General features: G+C 54.1%; 2 protein-coding genes and 1 long non-coding RNA gene across 4 annotated transcripts; 1 reads left to right on the forward strand and 2 right to left on the reverse strand.

Annotated features, from left to right (window-relative positions):
* Nucleotides 1–7,228: 7,228 nt before the first annotated feature.
* On the reverse strand, nucleotides 7,229–8,488 carry LOC127541542 (basic proline-rich protein-like). Its single transcript, XM_051966770.1, has 2 exons — nucleotides 8,461–8,488; nucleotides 7,229–8,409 (listed from the first exon to the last, which is right to left on the reverse strand). Exons 1-2 carry the CDS (start codon nucleotides 8,486–8,488, stop codon nucleotides 7,229–7,231), a joined length of 1,209 nt encoding a protein of 402 aa, XP_051822730.1.
* Nucleotides 7,898–19,283, forward strand: NR1H3 (nuclear receptor subfamily 1 group H member 3). Of its 2 annotated transcripts, none has more exons than XM_051965894.1 (10): nucleotides 7,898–8,171; nucleotides 8,741–8,824; nucleotides 9,724–9,948; nucleotides 12,316–12,582; nucleotides 13,190–13,398; nucleotides 13,596–13,775; nucleotides 14,164–14,263; nucleotides 16,915–17,028; nucleotides 17,163–17,257; nucleotides 17,902–19,283. In XM_051965894.1, the coding sequence occupies exons 2-10, from the start codon at nucleotides 8,782–8,784 to the stop codon at nucleotides 18,046–18,048; spliced, it is 1,380 nt and encodes a 459-aa protein (XP_051821854.1). In that variant the 5' UTR covers nucleotides 7,898–8,171; nucleotides 8,741–8,781; the 3' UTR covers nucleotides 18,049–19,283. The 2 variants fall into 2 exon arrangements, with proteins under 2 accessions (XP_051821854.1, XP_051821853.1); XM_051965893.1 differs by having other exon boundaries at nucleotides 7,967–8,171; nucleotides 9,694–9,948.
* LOC127540916 (uncharacterized) lies at nucleotides 10,688–12,404 on the reverse strand. The gene is made up of 2 exons (XR_007948308.1): nucleotides 12,306–12,404; nucleotides 10,688–10,993 (listed from the first exon to the last, which is right to left on the reverse strand). It is a non-coding gene; the product is annotated as an uncharacterized LOC127540916 (long non-coding RNA).
* Nucleotides 19,284–19,474: the final 191 nt, after the last annotated feature.

Raw genomic sequence — 19,474 nt, forward strand, 5'->3', positions numbered from 1 at the left:
CCTGCGGCCCCGGAACCCTATTCAAGACGCCACCGAAGCTGCCCGGAAGCGCGGGCCGGGGCACTCACAGGAAGCGCCAGAGCCGCCATCTTTTTTAAGGGGAAGGAAGCCGGGGCCGAGGGGAGGGGGAGGGAAATTGGCCTGTAAGTAGGCCGAGGGCTCCGGGGGGCGGGGCGGAGGAGCGTGGGAAAGGGCGCTAGGCCTCTGGCTGCAGACCCTGCTTTCGCCTTCCCTCCCGGCAGGAGGCGGGTCCCCTGAAACCCACAGGAGGAGAGGAAAGAACAGAGAGCGCCCTCCAGAGGCGGAGCGCGGCCGCGGGCGCGTGGTCTGCTGGAAGGCGCGGCTGGGGTGTCCAGATCGCGGGTTCGAATCTTGCTTCTGCAATTTTTGTCCGTATCGCTTCACTTCTCTGGGCCTCTAAAATAAGGGGAGGGGAAAGGCCGGAACGAGTTGATCGGTCGGGTTCTTTAAAGCCTTCCTGCCTCTGTTTGGGACTGTTGGCCCCTCCATTGTGGCTGAAAGGCGCTTTCCTTTGTGTGGGTGAGCTCCAGCCTGGCCGTGGGCAAAAACCCAAGCCCAAGCGGTGGCTTCTTGGCGCGGTGGGTGTTCAGGCCACATCTATGCGGAAAGACACACACCCTTCCCTGCCCCACCGAAATCAGTTTCTCTGTGCCTCAGTTTCTTCATTTGTAAAACAGGAATCCACAGACACTGGGTGGATCCAGTGGTGAGGATTGAAAGAGAGAATGTTGGCAGAGCGTGTTGAAAACCTTAAAGGTCTCCAGTATTACTGAACTAGTATTATTAATTAATTAATTAGTTAATTAATTAATAATTAATAAAGACTATAAGCTCCTTGAGGGCAGGGGCAGTTTGCTTCATGTGTTTGCATCTCCCAGGCCTACTGGCTTAGTGAGCACTTTAAAAAAAAAAAATTCAAAAAAATGAATTTAAGTCTTCCCTCCATGCCTTGGTATCTTGGAACAGCACGAAGCAGGAGCTCAATAAATGCTTATGGACAGACTTGTCAGCTGACTTCTACTTTTTTGTACTTTCCAGGGAGGAAGCAGCAGTCGCCCAAATGTCTGAAGCTTCCTCCTTGCTCAGGCTTGTGGTCTACTCTGGGAAACTGTCCAGCCTTGCTTGTGATTGCAAGCAGGTGATTTCTCAGAATCTCTTTGTGGCAAATGGGGTTCCGTTCTTCCAGTGGTTAGTGGATCACAGTGATCCACCGAGCCTCAAGCAGAACTAAGTGAGCTTAGCAAGATCACCAACTAATTAGTCTTCTCAAGGGCATGCAAGGATGAAAACAATTTCCAAAAGTATTACAAGAGCCTTTTCTCCCTCCGTGACAGTGGAACCAGCACACTTGGACTCTGATTTATTTCTTTGGTTACAGGAGGTATCCAGGGAAGGACCCTAAAGGAGGGAGTCTGATTCCCGGTCTACACCGTGGGGCAGAGGGTAGAATGAATTCAGTGCTACCCTAGTTCAAAGTCCTGCCTCTGACACTTTGTAGCTTGAGATCCTGGGCAAATTGAGTGAGTTTTGTGAGCCTGAAACTCATCTGCAAAAATAAACCTCTCAGGGTTGTTAGGAGGTTCAAATTTGATGTTAATAAATTTTCTTTCGGAACTTTGTAAGATTCCAGAAAGTTCAGTTAGAGAAAACTGGCCTCCCAAGGTGCAGGATGTCACCTGTGGGTTAATGGGACTACGCCAGAGAGCCAAAGCTAGCAAGCTGGGGCTTGTGGCTGCAGCTGTGGCTTGAGTTGCTCTGCAGGTGCGCCTCCTGGGAGGGATCAGCGCTGGTCCTGTTGAGGCATTGCTTAGGCCTGCTGACTGGAACCCAACAGGAGTAGAAGGAGGCCCGGCTTGGAGTTGGATGTCAGCTCTACTACTTATTAGCCGTGGACGTGTCATTTCCCCTCTTTGTCTATAAAAGTGGTGGCTGGAGGAGGGCTTGGACATAACCTCTGGAGTCCCCTTCCAGCCTGACATCCCGCTGGGCAGTTTGTGATTTTCTTATAGAGACTCCCTAGACAGAGAGATTTTTCAGCTGGTGATATTGGCTCAACAGAGTTGGCTCTGATCTCAGCCCTAGGGCAGAAGTTGTTGGGACTTACTCAGTGGGAGAACACGGGGCACATCCCCTGGCTGTGTAGACAGGACCCAGCCTGCTGAGCCCACAGGACTTGTTGGGACTCAGTGGGAGAACACGGGGCACATCCCCTGGCTGTGTAGACAGGACCCAGCCTGCTGAGCCCACAGGACTTGTTGGGACTCAGTGGGAGAACACGGGGCACATCCCCTGGCTGTGTAGACAGGACCCAGCCTGCTGAGCCCACAGGACTTGTTGGGACTCAGTGGGAGAACACGGGGCACATCCCCTGGCTGTGTAGACAGGACCCAGCCTGCTGAGCCCACAGGACTTGTTGGGGCTTACTCAGTGGGAGAACACGGGGCATATCCCCGGCTGTGTAGACAGGACCCAGCCTGCTGAGCCCACAGGACTTGTTGGAGCTTACTCAGTGGAAGAACATGGGGCATATCCCCTAGCTGTGTAGACAGGACCCAGCCTGCTGAGCCCCACAGTACTGGTGAGCAATAGAGTTGAAACCCAGAGTGGGCAAAGGAAAGATGTGTGATAATGTTAGGAGTTTTCGACCTGGGATCCGTGAACCTTTTATTTTTTAAAGCTTTTGATAACTATATTCCAATAGAATTGGTTTATTCCACAATCGTATGTATTTTTTAAAAAGCTTTTCTTTTTACTAAAATCAAACATTACTTTTACTTTACTTTTCACTTTTAAAAATGTTTCACTTAGATTGCCGAAGGGCTCCGTGACACAAAGCCAGTTCAGAAGACCCACAAATCTAGCAGAAAGTCCTGGCTAGAATTTTAGGCCCAAACTGGGGCCAATTCCTGGCGTAGAGAAAGGAAGAAAAGAGAAGATGCTGGGAGAAGGGAGCCCCACTTTTGAAAATGTGGGGGGAGGGCAGGGACTCATTCCTTTTTGTCTTTCTTTCTTCCAGCACCCAGAACAGTGCCTGGCACATGGGCGATGCTTTAAAAACCTTGTTTTTGTGGCCCCAGAGATGAAATAGGAGAAGGCACCTTCCCCTCGTAGGGGGATGGGGGATGATGAGTAGGGAACACTGTCTAGAAAATTGCATCCTTTTGATAAGTACATCAGTTCCACCAAACTTCCTCTCCCCCTTTCTTATTCTTTATCGTTGGGATGGAGCTTTGGGAGAGGGAGAGGCAGGGATGTCTTGGGAAGGAGACGGATGGGATGAAAATGAAACATACTGACAGTGTTTTGTCTTGTTTTTAAAAAGCTGTTGAGTTGAGCCGGACTAGCTCAGGGCGTTTCAGAGAGCATCCAAGAAAGCTTGGGGGAAGGTGGAGGCCCCGATGGGGCCAGGAAAGAGGGTGGGGGACAGAGACAGGGGTTTGAGCACAGAATATCTCTGAGTCAGGAAGCTCCGGGTTTCTTTCTGTTCTAGAGCTATTAGGGCGTGGTGGGAACAGGGGACAAGGACGAGCAGGAATGGAGACCTTGGGCTGCTGATTCAGGGGAGCAGGAGGCTGGGGTATCCCCTACAGATGGCAGCCCTGGTCACAAGGCTGAACCGGGGATGGGGGGGCAGGATCTTGGGGAGAGGGAGGGGGTCACAAGGGCTTTTGGTCATGTGAAAATTCCTCTGGGGCAAATTTGGTAACATCAGCCTGCCTTCTCTCTGGGCTGTCTCTCCTCCCTCTGTTCTCATAGCCCTCTCGGCTCCCCCTTCCCTTCCCAGTTTACCTCCTCCCTTCCCTTTCTGTTTTGCCTCATGCCTCCTCTGCCCCTTCTTTCTTCCTAAACCACCCACTCCTGTTCAAATCTCCCCTTTCGCTCGCTCCTTCCCAGCACCCTCTTCTCCTTTCTGTCCCTCCGCCCCAGTGACCAGTCCCCCTGCCTGCTGATGTTTAATTGTGGGACCCATGGGAACCGAATTCACAGCAAAACAGGAAGAAGGCAGTAAGCAGAGGGGTGGAGGCAGGGGTGAATGGCCAGGAGTAACCTCTCGCTTCTCTCTCCCACAAGCTGTCCCAGAGCATCCTGCCTTGTTCTCAGCCTCTCCTCAGGGGGCAGCCCCAAGGGGCTGGGTTCGGATCCTGCCCTCTGATGTGTGAGCCAGCTCTGGCCTGGGCCTCGGGCCCACCATCTGTAAAAAAGAGGGAGCTGACACGTGGACGTGTATAAAATGCATCTATGTATGCATTCTCAAACATACAAGCCCATGCATTCATATGTATAAACATATATGGATGCAGCACACATTGAGATGGCAGAAAATACCTAGGCACCCGGCAGGTGAGTACGTACACTGTGAGCATACATACGTGTGCAAACACACACATGTAATATCCATGCAGGGGTGGATATACCCCAAGTATACAAATACATGTGTATGTATACACGCAAACATGCATATGTGTGTGTGCTCACACATAAATGTATGTATGCATATGTATACAAATATTCTGATGGCAAATGTGAGATATGTGTGTGTGTGTGTGTGTGTGTGTGTGTATATACACACACACACACATACATACATACATGTCCCACAATGCACGCCGAAGTGGGAGATGGAAGGTCAAGTCAAGAAAACATCAAATAGGTCATTTTGTTTATATTTACTCATATCATCTCTCTTATAGAATGTAATCTCAATGAGGACAGGCCCTGTTCCACTTTGTCTTTGCGTTTCCGGTGCTGTGGGAGGCTCTTAGTCAATGTGCACCGATTGGTTGGGAGGTCCATTGTGAAGCTGGGAAGCCCTGATATATGAAGGTTAAGGGCAAAAAGCAGTTTGATGAGTGGGGAAAGGAGGCAGGAAGAGTTTGGTTTGTATTCTCTTCCTTCCCATATATTGATTTTGGGCAAATCACGAAGCTCTTGGGGCTCCAGTGGTAGCTGCAGTCTGTGGAAGGCGCTTCCCCCCCCCCCCTCCAAATCAGTGAAATCACAATTGTGGACTAAGATCTAGGCCGAGTGAAAGGCCTTCCCCAAATGTAAGGCCATGATGACTATTCCCATTCTAACTGGTGCTCCAGAGCGGGCCTAGGGAGCAGGGAGCCTGGAATGGAGCCTCATGGAACTGCACAGCTGGGGCGGGCTGGAGGTGGCGGAGCCTCGAAGGGGCTGAGAATCCTAAGAGGAAGAAAGTCGTAAGGGCCGAGACTCAATGTCTACAAGTAGCTAGGAATGAATGCCCCCTCCCCCCCCCACCCCATACCAGCCACTGGGGATGAAAAATAAAACAGAAACGTGGCTTCCTCTGGGAAATTACATTCTCACAGAGACGACAGGATGGAAACCTCTCCTTTTACAGATGAGAAAACCAAGGACAAAGAGAAGACGTGGCCTGTACAATTCAGAATACTTGTCTCCCATCCTCTACCAGCTAACTTAATCCGTATTCATCCTCCAACCGATTTTGTTCAGCATCCTACAGTGTCTAAGGCCATTGCCTCCGTGCCTCGATGGATCAGTGTTTGAAAACGTTTCCTCTCCAGGGGCGGAGGTTACCTAGGAGTTCATAAAGCGGAAGCACTCTTAAGTCACTTTTGGGCCCAAATCCATGAGCAGCCGGAGAGCAATTCCTCCATTCTTATCCCACCCAGCCAGACAATTCGATACTTTCATGGGAACTTCTGAAATGGATATTCCTTCTATCCTGCAGATCCATAAAGTGGGGAACTGCCAAGGGAACACGACTGTTTGCTGACTTGTCCAGTCTGATAACTAATGTTGACGTGGGAACTTAGGTCTTGGGAGTCCTAGTCCAGGCCTTTATCCCCCACCCACAACAGGCCCTGGGGATCCAAAGGTGAGCATGTAAGTGATGGAGAATTTGCTTACATTTTAATAATGGGCTGTAGAAGCCAAACCCATAAATAAAAACATATAACCATTAGGGGAACTGGGAAAGATGGTTTAGGGGAAGTGTTCCTTGAGCCTTGGAGGAAGCTAAGGATTCTGGGAAGGGGAGGGGAAGGGAGAGGCCCCTCTGGGTTAGGAAGACACCCAGCAAAGATCAACAGGTGGGAGATGAAAGGGTTAGGGTTAGGAAATATCATTTGGGTTGTAACATGGAGAGTGTGAAGGGGAGCAATGTTGAATGATTGGAAAGTTAGGTTGGAGAGAGTAATTGTGGGAGAGATGGATAAAAGTGCTGGTTTTGGAGGCTCCGCTGCCCCTGCTCAGTGTGACCCTGAATAAATCACCTAATCTCTGCTCCAGATAGTTCTGAGATTGAAAAATGGCACAGAAGTAACTGGCTGAGGGAGTTCCTTCACGCCCAGGAAGGGAAGTGGGGGTGAGGAGAAGAGGACAAAAGAAATCGGGACTGGAACCTGACAGTGGGGAGCTTTACATGCTCGATAAAACTGTTGCGGCCAGAACTGATCTAACTGCTGCAAGGAGTTCGTTCCTACTTAGTGAAATCCTGCGGGGCAGGAACAGGCTTTCGTACTTTCGTTTGCATACTTATCCCTAACCTCCAGGGCTGTGCTTTAAAGGGCAAATTACATTATCTCCTTCACTCCTCGCAATTACCCCGAGGAGGGTTATTATCCCATTTTAGGGACGTGGAAATTGAGTTGAGAAATCAAGGAACACCTTCTGGACTGTCGTGAAGATCCAATGAGATGATATTTGTAGTATTTAGCACAACGGCTGACACATAGTAGCTCTATTCAAATGGTAGTTATTTTTGTTATTGTTATTGCCAGTGTCACACACTGGAACGTGCGTTCCGGTCAGAATTCGAACTCACATCTTTATGATTCCGAGTTTTGCACCCAGCGGGCTGCCTCAAAGTAGTCTTTAATAGCACCTCAGGGTTTTCCTCCCTCTTCAGCTCACCTAGGCTCACAACTACCCTTCCAGGTAGGGGCTGCCCATAGTCTTCATCTATATTCCTATTTTTATCGATGAATAAACTGAGGCTCGACAGTTTCAGCGGTTTAACCCAGCTGGTAAAAGCTCAGCTCGGGGCTCCGAGGCAGGACTTCCTAACTCCGAGCCCAGCTCTGAGTCGCCATTTCTAGAGCGCTTTGGAAACGATTCCTGCCAGCCATCCCGCGATGGAGGCGGCCGTTATCTCAACCGCTTTTTACAGACAAGCCCGGGCTCCGAAAGCTGGTGCGTACCCGAACCCAGGCGTCCGGGTCTAGCGCTTTGCACTCGAGGTCATTACTCCCGGCGACGCAAAGGGAGTTGTAGAGAGTTCGAGGACCGGGTCTGGAATCGACTTTTGCACGGGCGAGTCACCGGCTGTAAAAACCGAGCGCTCGCGCTTGCCCGTGACCTCCCGGTCCTTCCCAGCTCCGGGCTTGCGCCCCCACCCCCCAGCTCGGGCCCCGGGCGCCGGGGCGCGCAGGGGGTGGGATCGGCGGCCGCTCCGAAGTTCGCTTTCGCTTCCCACCTGCGCGCAGGGCGGCTCTCCGGGGCCGCTCCCGGGCTGCCGCCTCCGGGCCAGGTAGTCCGGGGCTGCCGGGCGGGAGCGGACAGAGCCTTGGCCCCGGCCCAGAGGGGGAGGTTGCGTGCGTGTGGGCGCTCGCCAGTTCGCGGGTGTCGCAATCGCGGGCCGGAGCAGCCAGCAGCGCCGGGACCTTTGCTCTGCGAGTTGTGTCCGGAGCGGTGTCTCCGGGGGTGGGGACAGCGGCCCGGCTCCGAGGCTGCCGGGATTGGGCTGGGGGGACCGGGAGGGCAGCGCAGGGCGCAGGGGCACCCCGGCCAGGGGGTGAGGACAGGCGGGGAGCAGCGGCGCGGGCCCCGCCGGGGGGGATGGGGGATGGGGGTGTCGGCCGGGCGGGGGGAGGGCTGGGGAGGAGTCAGGGGGGGTGGGAGGCTGCCCCCGGGAGGCCGGATCCCGGCCGGCGGGCAACGCGGAGCTTGGCAGCAGCCGGGGCTGTTCCAGCAGACGCCCTCTGAGCCCCTCCCCGCTCGCAGCCTTTCCCCCACATTCACTTCCCCGGGGGGCTCTGGCTCCCTCTCCACTGCCCAGCTCCAGCTCCCGGCCGCCCGCGCTCCGAGGGACTGCAGCGACCTGCCTGCCCGGCGAGGGGGCTCCGGAGGCACCGTGCAGCCCGGGCAGCCGGCCTGCAGATCTGGTGGGTCCCAGGGCCGGGGCGGGGGCAGTTTCCTTGGAGGGGGTTGGGGGGGGCTGGCAGAGCTGGTTGCCAAGCCGGTCTGGGCCGGGCGGGGGAGAGCTGCGCCGCTGGTACTCGGACAAGAGGGGCTGGGGGGCGGGGGGAGCGCTTCCCGGGCCAGCTCTGTTGGGCTCCCAGGAAGCTTCCTCCCAAGTACTCAGCAGGGCCGGGCGCAGGCGGCGGGATGAGGGGAAGGGGTCTGGGGAGTTTTCCCGAGGAGGGAGAAGTCCGGGGTCCTATTCCGGGGTGCCAGGAGGTGGCAGCAGCAGGCGGCTCATTGGCAGCTGGTCCTCCAGGAGTTAAGCCAGTGACCTGCCCCATTGGCAGGAGTTCCGTCCCCTGTCCTGATTCAGCTGGGGCAGGCTCCATTAGCTCAACCCCGGCTTCCAAGTGGGGCACGGAGAGGGTCCCCCGCAGGGTGGGAAACAGACCAAACGCCCCCACGGCAGGGAATGCAGCCGCTAGAGGCCTGACCCCTCTCGGGTTCAGGGTGAGCTCCCTGGGCGCCCTAACCCCGTGTCTCCCCACAGGACCACGGCTCCTCTGGGGATGTGCAGAACCTCAAGAGGAGATGTCCTCATGGCTGGGGCCACCTGTGCCTGACATCACTCCCGGTAAGCTGGCTCCAGGCCCCCTGCAGGGGGCTCCTGTCCTAGCCCCGTCCCCTTCCCCAGAAACAACCTTCTTTCCCTTCTGACCATCTTCTGGAAGAAAGTCACCCAACAAGCAGTTACTAAGCGTGGAAACACGTGCTCCTTGAAAGGCACTGTGCTGAGAGCCCGAGACACAAAGAAAGACCAAAAACAGAGTCTGCTCTGATGGACGGCGGTTTGGGGAAGGGAAGGCTTCTGGAGCTCTGGTTCCTCCGTGCCCCATCTTGGCCAGGGGTGTCTCCAGGAACTTTCTCATCTCTTGACAACAAAGCTCTTCGGGGCACTGGAAGGCACCCTGGAGGTTACCTAGGGCACCTCCCTCCTTGGAAATCTATTTTAATTGCGCACTGAACCATCTCCTTAAACAAGAATAAGGGGGGGGGGGGCAGCTCAGCAGAACTAGCCGACGCACCAAGCCAATCTGTGCATGTGCCTTTCTGCACCCATAGTTCCTCACTTCTGCGAGCGCATTTTCCATCTCTTTCCCCAGAACTCTCATTTCAATGATGGACATTCTATAGTTCAGGACAGAAAGAGTCCGAGGTAGTAAACGGTGGAGCTGAGATCCATGCTGAGCCCGAGAGCCAGCTGAAGTCAGTTTCCAATATGCCATGTCCTAGAAAGCCTTTTGTGCTTATCCAGCTTCCCGCTTGGAGGAATCGTAGATGTTCTCTGAGACAGACTTGTGCTAAACCCTGCTAGGGTAAAGGGAAATGTACCCATTTAACAGATTAGGAAAGTGAGATAATTGAATAAATCCTAGTGGCCTGACTCCCCAAATTGATCCTCTGCTGCCCTCTAAGGGTAAAAACAAGATGGTCATTTCCTAGGGCATTGGGATTGGTCAACTCTATCTTCAGATTCCGTTGTGGAACTGTGGAAGGCTGAAGCCCAGGATACCAAGCACCTGTGGGAGGCTGAGTCTCAAGATGTGGGGGACAGCCTGGGGAAGGTCGCCAGCAACTTCATCCTTGGGGATGAAGCCAGGATTTCCCATCCTGGTGGGGGAGGCTCAGACGTGGGACAGAACACAGGACCGGCCCCCATCCTGTTCCCCTGTTCGGAAGTTCATGCGGAGTCCACAGGTGAGGGTCCTTGGATTGGGGAGGGCGAGGGTCCGAGCACACCCACCAAAGGGCATCGGGGCGTAGTTTGGGGAGGGGGTTGGGATTGGGAAATACTGATGTCCACTTCAGCAGAGCCAGGGAGGAAACCACTAGTACAGAAGGATCGTGAGCCTCCTTTGGAGGCCAGGGTCTCGGGTTCAGATCCCAGACCTCTTACTAAGCGACCTTGGGCTGCACTGGCAAAATGAGGACGTGCTCTGGCTTCCAGTTCTGTGATCAGATGCTTTCTATGAATGGGCCTCTGTCATGGGCCTCCTTTGTACCCGGCTCTACGAATGGGCCTCTATCATGGGCCTCCTTTGTACGCGGTCCTGTCTCACCAAATGCAACAATGAGACAGTCCCTGCCCTCAAAGAGCTTAAAGTCTCCTGGGGACATTACAGCACGTCCACAGACAGATACAGACAGGATATAGTGATGGTGAGGGAAGAACTCCCAGAGGCCTTTAGAGAGCTTCGTAGCCTTGGGAAGCGCCCCTCAGTTAGTGAGTCTGTATCGTGTCTGCTACCTGTGCAGCAGAGAGGGCATTTTAGGCTCGAGCAGTCTGTTCAAAGGTACAGGGAGGGAGGGAGTATTGGAACAGGGAATGTTGATTTGAGGAAAAGCCAAGTAGACTCATTTGGCTACAACGGACGTGAGTGGGTGAAAGTAGCTGCAGATGTAAGGGCAAAAGTAGCTGCAGGCTGAAGCATTTGTGTTTCCCCTCCCCTTAAACAAACGTTTATTAAAAATTATGTATCAGGCTCTGCATTTATCTCCAGGAATATGAAGACAAAAGCAAAAACAGTCTCTGTCCTTAAGGAACACGTTGCTAGAGGAAGGTTTTTCGGTTTTATTCTGGAGGCACTTGCGAGTTTCTTCAGCAGGAGACAGACAGAGATGTGGTTAAGACCTGCAGGCGAGGAATATCAGTTTGATAACTGGGTGACCGATAGATCAGAGGGAGAAAGTCCAAGCAGGCCATTGTTCCAGTAGTCCAGGCTAGAGGAGATGAGGGTCTGACCTTGCGTAGTCATGGTAGGAGGAAAGAAAAGATGAGATGGATATGAGACGCCGAGGAGACGGACTAAGCAAGACTTGGCAATGGGGAAGGGGAGTGAAAGAAAAGCATGGAGAATGGTTCCTAAATTGGGACTCTGGATGATAGGAAAATTGGTGGCAGTGCCCTCAATAGAACAGAACAGTTAGGAGAGAAATGGGATGGAGGGAAAGGATGATGAGTTGTGGCTTGAAGTGTTTATTTAATATTTTATTTTTCTCAGTTACATGTAAAGACAATTTTAAGAATATTTTCCCCCGAGTTTTGAGTTCCAACTTCTCTTCCTCCTCTTTCTCCCCCGTCATTGAGAAGACATTTTTTCACATAGGTTATGTATGTATAGTCATGCAAAACATTCCCACATAAATTATTGCAAGAAAACACAGGTGGGGAAAAAAAAAAGGTTGTTTCAATAATTAGGAAGATGATTATGACCAGGGTCACACAAGCCCAGAGAGGAGATAGTACTGAGAAGGTTAGATTAGTCACCAGGATTGTTGAATGCTGCCGAAAGGTCAAGGAGACTGAGGGCCGAGAAAAGGTCATCGGACTGGGCAACCGAGAGAGATCTCTGGTGGCCTTGAAGAGAGCAGTTTCAGCTCAGTGGAAGAGTGAATGAAAGCTGGAGAGAAAGGACTCATGCAATATATTTCCTTCCTGGGAGAGAGGTGGGGGGACTATGGGTGCTGAATGAGGCATATAGTCTCAGAATTTGATACTCTGTTTTTCTTGACCCATTTTGGGGATATTAGGAAACAAATGATGTGAAGAAAAGAGTTGGGAAGAGGGAGATGAGATAGCGGGTCCTGGGAGTGGGGAAGTCCTGATCAGATATGATCATAGGCAAGCTTTCCCAGCTAGAATAGAAGCTCTGTGAGTGCGGAGAGTTTCCTTTTTTGTGTTTGTATCCAAAGTGAGTGCAGGCAGTATATACACACCTGGTGTGATGTGGCCCACAGGCAACTTGCTACGACTATTAGGTTTCAGAAAATGCACCCATTGGAGGGAAAAATGTTCCCTGGCTCTGGGGGCTAGTGAGATCACAGGTCCAGTCCTCAGCCTTTGCCTGCGGCATACAGGAGGTGTCTAATATATGCTGATAATTGACTCAATCTCCTTGTGCCCCAGGCATTTCTTTAAGATTATAATCAACCCATCAATCAAATGCAAAAACCCTGAGGTGGTTAGTGCTCTGCTCAGTGAGGGGTCCCTGCTTCCAAGAGGTCTCAGGTTTGGACCCCAAAAGGGGCATCCAAATAGTAAAAAAAATTTCTACCTTCCTACAGAGCGGAGGCCACTGAAGAGGAAAAAGGGGCCGGCTCCCAAGATGCTGGGGAACGAGGTCTGCAGTGTGTGCGGGGACAAGGCTTCTGGCTTCCACTACAACGTCTTGAGTTGCGAGGGATGCAAGGGCTTCTTCCGCCGGAGCGTGATCAAGGGTGCCCGCTACACCTGCCACAGCGGCGGGCACTGCCCCATGGACACGTACATGCGCAGGAAGTGCCAGGAGTGCCGCCTGCGGAAGTGCCGCCAGGCGGGCATGCGGGAGCAGTGTAAGGGCTCCCCAGCTCCGTGCGCCCAAGGACCCCGGGAGGGATTGGGGGGGCAGGTGGGAGCAGTATAAAGGGCTCCTTTAGCCATGCACCCAAGGACCTCGGGAAGGATGGGGCCAGGCGGGAGCAGTGTAAGAGCTCCCTAGCTCCATGCGCCCAAGGACCCCGGGAGGGATGGGGCCAGGCGGGAGCAGTGTAAGGGTTCCCCAGCTCCATGCGCCCAAGGACCCCGGGAGGGGGGACCAGAAGGCCATAGTGTAAGGCCTCCCTTGCTCCAAGCGACAGGTTCCCCGGGAGGGATGGGGCAGGCAGGGCAGGTGCTCCTTCAGAGCAGCCTCCTTCCCCCTCCCGCCCCCCCCTCTTTCTTTTCCTCCCAAATCTCCTTGGAGGGCCTTTGCATCTCCTCACCTTCGAGCTCCCGGGGTGGACCGCAGACTACCAGAGGCAGGAAGCATTTTCGCTTTGGCTGTTTCGCCCTCAGGGCCTGCCGAAGGCCCTGCTTATCTCACGGCCACGGTCCCGTTCCCCGGCCTCCCCCGGCCCCCTCTCTTCCCTGAGCCTTCTCCCCCAGCACCAGCCTCAGCCTCACCCCCGGCCGCGTCCCCAGGTGTCCTGTCCGAGGAGCAGATCCGCCTAAAGAAACTTAAGCGGCAGGAGGAAGAGCAAGGCCAGAGCTCGGCGGGGAGCCCGCCGGCCCCCTCGCCGCCCCCGGCCTTGCCTCAGCTGAGCCCCGAGCAGCGGGGGATGATCGAGAAGCTGGTGGCCGCCCAGCAGCAGTGCAACCAGCGCTCCTTCTCGGACCGCCTCCGGGTCACGGTACCCGGGGATGCGGAGGGAGGCGGGGACGGAGGAGGCCCGGAGGGATGGAGGGAGCGGCGGAGGGAGGCGGGGGCGGCGGAGGCCTGAGGCAGTGGAGGGAAGAACGGACAGCCGAGGGGGGCGGGGCAGTGGAGGACCTTCAGCTGCTTATCTCAAAGTGCCTTCCTGTGGCCCCGGCCCTTCCCTCTGCACAGCCCTGGCCCCTGGCCCCGGACCCGCAGAGCCGGGAGGCCAGGCAGCAGCGCTTCGCCCACTTCACGGAGCTGGCCATCATGTCTGTGCAGGAGATCGTGGACTTCGCCAAGCAGCTGCCCGGCTTCCTGCAGCTCAGCAGGGAGGACCAGATCGCCCTGCTCAAGACGTCTACCATCGAGGTAGCTCCGGATGGGGCGGGGAGAGGGGGGAGGAGGGCTCTGGGGAGGCCGACCCACTGAGGGCCCGGCTGGTCCGCAGGCACTCACTGAGCACCTACCGGGGCAGGCTAAGGGCTAGAGAAAGGCCAAAACTCTGCCCTGCCCTGCAAGAACCCCCATTATGATGGGGGAGAGGGCACGGAAAGAGCTCTGTACATCCGAAAAGGGGGAGGTCGCGGCAGAGTCAGGGTCCCCGTGGCCGCTGGGATTGGGCTCGAGTCTGCAAGGCCCCTGAGAGGCAGAGGTGGGGAGGGAGGCAATCCAGAAATGGAGATGTCCCTGGATCCCCAGCAGCGGGGAGACCCACACAAGGCCCCCAGAGCAGGAGTGACCTTTCTGAGCCCCACAGGTGATGCTCCTGGAGACATCCCGGAGGTACAATCCTGGCAGCGAGAGTATTACCTTCCTCAAGGATTTCAGCTACAACCGCGATGATTTTGCTAAAGCAGGTGAAGACCCTGGCTGGGTCACGTGGGGTTTGGGAGGTCTGGAAGTCAGTCTCTCCTTTGCTTTGGGATCTAGAATGATCATAGAGCCAGATGAATGAGGGAGGCCTTGAAGGACACTGGAAACAGCATTAAACTAAGAATGCTGGGGGGGGGGGGGGGAGGCGGGGGTCTGAGCAATCCCTTCTCCTTCCTCTCCACGTTCCTGCCACTCAGATCAATCCAAATCTAACAAACTTTATTAACAATAATGGGGCCAGCGAGGTAGGGCAGTGAGTAGATACTAGTCCTCTAGTCAGGAGGACCTGAATTCGAATTCAACTTCAGACTAGCTGAGTGATCCTGGACAAGAAACTTAATCCCCATGAAACCTCTGCTATGGGAAAGAGGAGAGGCCTAGTGACTAAGGTCAGCATTAGCATCAGGGAGACCTGGGTTCCCCCCAAGAATACCTGAGTGACCCTGACTTAATGAGATCCTCTTCTGAAAGTTCCCATACCCAGGGAATCACAAGTTCTGTTCCTATCCCTCTATACCAGTAACACTAATTTTTCCCCTAAATATTTTAAAATTGCACTGTTATTGGAGCAGCTGGGTGGTACAATGGATAGAAGTGCCAGTTCTGGAGTCAGGAGGACCCGAGTTCAAATGTGGCCTCAGACACTCACTAGCTGTGCGACTCTGAACCAGTCATTTAACTATTCTTTATCTCCCCTCCCTCAACGTATTGCTATCTTATGGTTTTATATCATCATTTCTAAATGTATCATCCTCTCTGCTCTACCCTTGAGCCATCCCTTTTAACAAAACAATTAAACAAATTTTTAACAAATTTAACAAAACAAAATAATTCGGTTAATTTACCAACATATCAACCATTTCTGACAGTGTATGTGATGCTCCCCACCCCAAGGCCCCCACCTCTGCAAAGAAATATAGACTCTTATTCTATCCTGAGTCTACCCCGACCTTTAAAAACAATTTTTAAAAAGTCTCCTCTCTCCGGCTGATTTTTCCCATGTCATTCTCAACAACTCCCTCTCTTGGGGTCAAGGAACTAATTGGCTTAGAGGATGAAGAGCATTTTAGGGTGGAGAAGCAGGAATTGTTCCCAGCCTGAAAGATTTTCTCCAAGAATTAGCTCATATTGACAGTTTCCAATAAGCTTGAAACAGATGGAACCCAAAGCTCTATGGGAAAGAGATTCTTCTGCTATTCCCTTATCAGCCTCCTCCTCCTCGTTATTATTTTATTTCATTATTTATTTATATATATATTTTTGGTGATTTCATCAGTATGGGAAACTCCCTCCACTAAGTCAATTGGCTTTGATCTGTAGCTGAGTTTCTCAGTAGCCTAAGAAGTTGCTTGTTCAGGGTCACAAAGCCCGTAAGTAACCCGAGTCTTACACCCCAAGGCCGGCCTATTTTTCATGACACTCGGCTGATTCTCGTTTATTATTTATAAATAATAAGTTTGCACTTTCCAGCTGAAGAAAATTAGGCTCCATGCATTGAGGTAACCTGCCCAGAACAACCGAGCCAGTGAAATTTGAACTCGGGTCTTCTTGATTCCAAGTTCAGGATGCTATTCACTTGGCCACTTCGCTGGTAATTGGAAGAGCAGAGATTTGAACGTAGGCCCCTTCAGTTGCCAAAAGCCATTTCCCTCCAAGTTATTTCACTTTTAGGAGGCCCTCCCTCAGTGAGCTCATAATATGCAAACGGGAGCTCTGGGTTCCCAGACTCTCTGTGGGACATCTTGGGACATCATAGCATCCTGGATTTGGCCATGAAAGCGGTCTTAGAGGATATCGCCTCTGACTTGCATCAGTCTCAGTTTCTGCATCTGCAAAATGGGCTGGATGCTTCTAACCTCTTCCTAGGACAGCACCAGAGCTTCACCCAAAACAAAGCCAGTTCTGCCTTCTGTCTCCTGAACGTATCTGTCCCTTAGTGACAGCTTTTCTCCAATCAGCCCATAAAAATCAGGGTGAAAGTATAGGAAATGATTAATCTGCAGCCTGGAATGGCAGAAAGAAAAGCCAGTGGTTTCTAAAACAAATTTGAAGGGGCAGCTAGAAGATGCAGTGGATAGAACAGCAGTCTGGAGTCAGGAGGACCCGAGTTCAAATATAGCCAGACACTTAATACTTCCTGGCTGTGTGACCCTGGCCAAGGCTCAATCCCAGTCACCTCGCCAAAATAAATAGAGCAAGTTTGAGCAAGTGGGGCCAACCAGCAAATTCTGCCCGCTTGGATGAGAAAATGTCTGACAGCAGGTACCAGGGGTGATGAAGCCCCACAGGCCCGTTGTTACCCACGGGGACAATGACCCAGAGAGTGCTGGTTCTGGGATTGTCTACCTAACTCCAAACCCAGTGCTCATTTCACTGCAGTGCTACCTCACTGCCCCTCAGTTTCCCTTCCTGTAAAATTAGTTGGACTGTTTGGAGCTCTGAATCTCACCCTCCTTGGGTCCTCTCACCTGTATTATCAGGTAGAGGTTAGACAAGATGATCTGGAATCCAGTTCTTGAATCAGGATCCAGGCCCAGTGTCAGGGGGTGTTGGGGGCCTCAGGAGCCCCCCTAACGGAGCCGTGGGCTGCCCTGCTGCGTCTGTTTTAACCCTGTCCTGTGGCCACTCTCCCCAGGGCTGCAGGTAGAGTTCATCAACCCCATCTTCGAATTCTCCCGCGCCATGAACGAGCTTCAGCTCAACGACGCCGAGTTTGCTCTGCTCATTGCCATCAGCATCTTTTCTGCAGGTGTGTGGGAGCCAGGAGAGGGGGGGTTCGGGCTGAGTCCTGAAGGACTCTGGGGGCTCAGGTGTGCTGGGGGAGAAGATGGGCCCCCCTCTCCTGGGTCACCAGACCTCCTTGTCTCTGCGGGTGCCCCACAGACAGGCCCAACGTGCAGGACCAGCTTCAGGTGGAGAGGCTGCAGCACACGTATGTGGAGGCCCTGCATGCCTACGTCTCCATCCACCATCCGAATGTGAGTGTTTCTCCCGGCATCCCATCCCTCCCGGTGAATCTTGAGTTCAAGGTGTGGGACTTGGAAGGAGGAGGATCCAGGGCAAGGCTGACCTCTGACGTGCACTAGCTTTTTGATCCTGGGCGTCTGTGATCACTCCAGACCTGGTGTCCCTGTCTGTAAAATGGGGATAACAGTGGCAGATGCCTCTCGGGGTTGGTATGAGAATCAAATGAAATTATAGATCGTAAACAAATAGCTAAAGCATTTACTAAGTGCGTGCTAGGGTCATCCAAACAGCCCCTGCTTTTAAGAAGCGTATATTCTAAGGGGGGGGTGCAGATTGGGAATATGGGGGAAGGAGGAGGGGTTGTCGGGCAGCAAGGAGGAGGAGGCCGAGAGGGGCCAGCTAAAGCAGGGTTGGGGTCCCAGCGAGGGAGTCCCCGGTCAGGACACTTCAGGGTTTCGGGGCAGGGGTTTCTCCCGGATGTTGAGGAGGAAATGGTCTTTGTGAAACTGCCGAGTTACTGCCAGGACCCTTCCCATCTTCCTTTGAAGCAGCCCTCTCTAGCCAGTCTCCAGCTGCACCCTTCCTCTCCCACAACCTCCCCTTAGTATCATTAGGGCGGGGAGGGTCTGAGGCCGCCCCTTGCCTCCCCCTCCAGGACCCCTTGATGTTTCCACGGATGCTGATGAAGCTGGTGAGCCTCCGCACCCTGAGCAGCGTCCACTCGGAGCAAGTGTTCGCCCTCCGCTTGCAAGACAAAAAGCTCCCCCCCTTACTCTCGGAGATCTGGGACGTGCAGGAGTGATGCTCTTCCGCCGGCCAGCCTCCTGTGTGCGGGGGTGCCGGGGCCCAGCCTGGCTGCTGTGGGCTGGAGGTCTGGGGGGGAGGGGGGCAGACTGAGCAGGGGAAGACATCTCTTCCGGCTGGGGAGGACTGGCGATCCTAAATGGGGCATTAAAAGAGAGTTGAAGGGTTGGGAGTTCTCCGGCTGTTAAGGGAAACGGGACTCGGTCCAGGCGGCCAGGGAGCACCAGCCTGGGACGCCCGTTCGGCAGCGGGGTCTCCCACGGCTTCCTGCCCTCCTCCCGCCCACCCGTCCCGTATGAGACAGTCCATGCGATCCCATCCCACAGTCTGACAGGGTGCTCTGACCCAACGACCCACACGAATGTAAAGTCCGAGTTCCTAAAGAAGGCAGGGAGCCTGTGGAGGAGGAGATTCTCCGCGGGCAGAGGAGGGCAGAACCTCCGCTCCGGCGGCTCGCTCCCCCTCCGCCCCGACCACAGTTTGCGTACGAGACGGGGGGTGTGACCTCACTGCCCCTGCCCCGTCTGTCTGGAGGCGGACCCCGGCGCCCCCTTTCGTCCGGATTCTCTGGATCGTATCCAGGCGGTCCGCTGGCTGCTCCCCGAGAGGATCGATGAGCAGCTCCCCGGGAGGGGGAGATCTGTGCCCTTCTCTATGGGGGATGGGGCCCCAGGAACGGGCGTGAGAGTAAAGAAAAAAGGGCACGAGAGCGGAAGCTTTGAGTTAGAGACCTTTAGAAGTCATCCAGGGCAAGAGCCTCATTTTACAGATAAGGAAGCTGAGCCTAGGAGGGACTCGGGACAGCTCCCAGAGCAGCAGCCTCAGAATCCTTCCAGCCCTTTCTCCTTCGCCACTCCCACTCCACCAAGGGTCCCTCTTCTTCCCACCAGGACTACACATCCCATCATGCATCGCGAGGCACTCCCCTCGCTACCTTAGTGTACGCCCTGCTCAGGAGGCGCCAGCTGCGGTTGCACCTCCCTGCAATCCTCCCCCACCTCCAGAAGGAGTAGTACGTTCCACCCCACACCTCCCCTTTTCTGGAGCCGCAGCACCTGAGCATTTCCCAAACCGTGTTAAGGTGTGGGGGGGGAAGTGAGGACGGCACTGCAGAACACCGTCCAGGGCCACCGTTCGTTTGTTCTCAAAAACAGCTTCCAGGTTTATCGACACTTTGTTTCCAAAATAGACGATGCTAGCAATTATAATTAAAAGCGATTTGCACAGTGAAAATCTACGCCGACTAGTCCTCCCTCCCCACCGTTCCAGTGGTGCGTGCCCCGGGGAGGTGAGCCAATAGCGGCCCTTCACCTTCGCTTCGGTGCTAGTGGTACGGTCCGCCCCACCCGGCCCCTCCTGCCCTCCCGCAATGGTACGCCCCCCCACCTCCCTCCAGGACAGATGCGGAACTGGCGCGAGCCGCG

The sequence above is a fragment of the Antechinus flavipes genome, chromosome 6 (genome assembly GCF_016432865.1).
Source record: "Antechinus flavipes isolate AdamAnt ecotype Samford, QLD, Australia chromosome 6, AdamAnt_v2, whole genome shotgun sequence".
NCBI classification, from domain to species: Eukaryota; Metazoa; Chordata; class Mammalia; order Dasyuromorphia; family Dasyuridae; genus Antechinus; species Antechinus flavipes.

Excerpts from the sequence above, each read along its gene's own strand:
- LOC127541542 (XM_051966770.1), bottom strand. The coding sequence starts at position 8,488 with ATGAGCCGCCTGCTGCTGCCACCTCCTG. Across the intron at positions 8,410-8,460 it reads CCTGCTGCTGCCACCTCCTG|ACCCCTTCCCCTCATCCCGC; the intron begins GCACCCCGGAAT and ends AAAACTCCCCAG.
- NR1H3 (XM_051965893.1), top strand. The coding sequence starts at position 8,782 with ATGTCCTCATGGCTGGGGCCACCTGTGCCTGACATCACTCCCG. Across the intron at positions 8,825-9,693 it reads TGTGCCTGACATCACTCCCG|GGCATTGGGATTGGTCAACT; the intron begins GTAAGCTGGCTC and ends GTCATTTCCTAG. Across the intron at positions 17,258-17,901 it reads TCTCCATCCACCATCCGAAT|GACCCCTTGATGTTTCCACG; the intron begins GTGAGTGTTTCT and ends CTCCCCCTCCAG.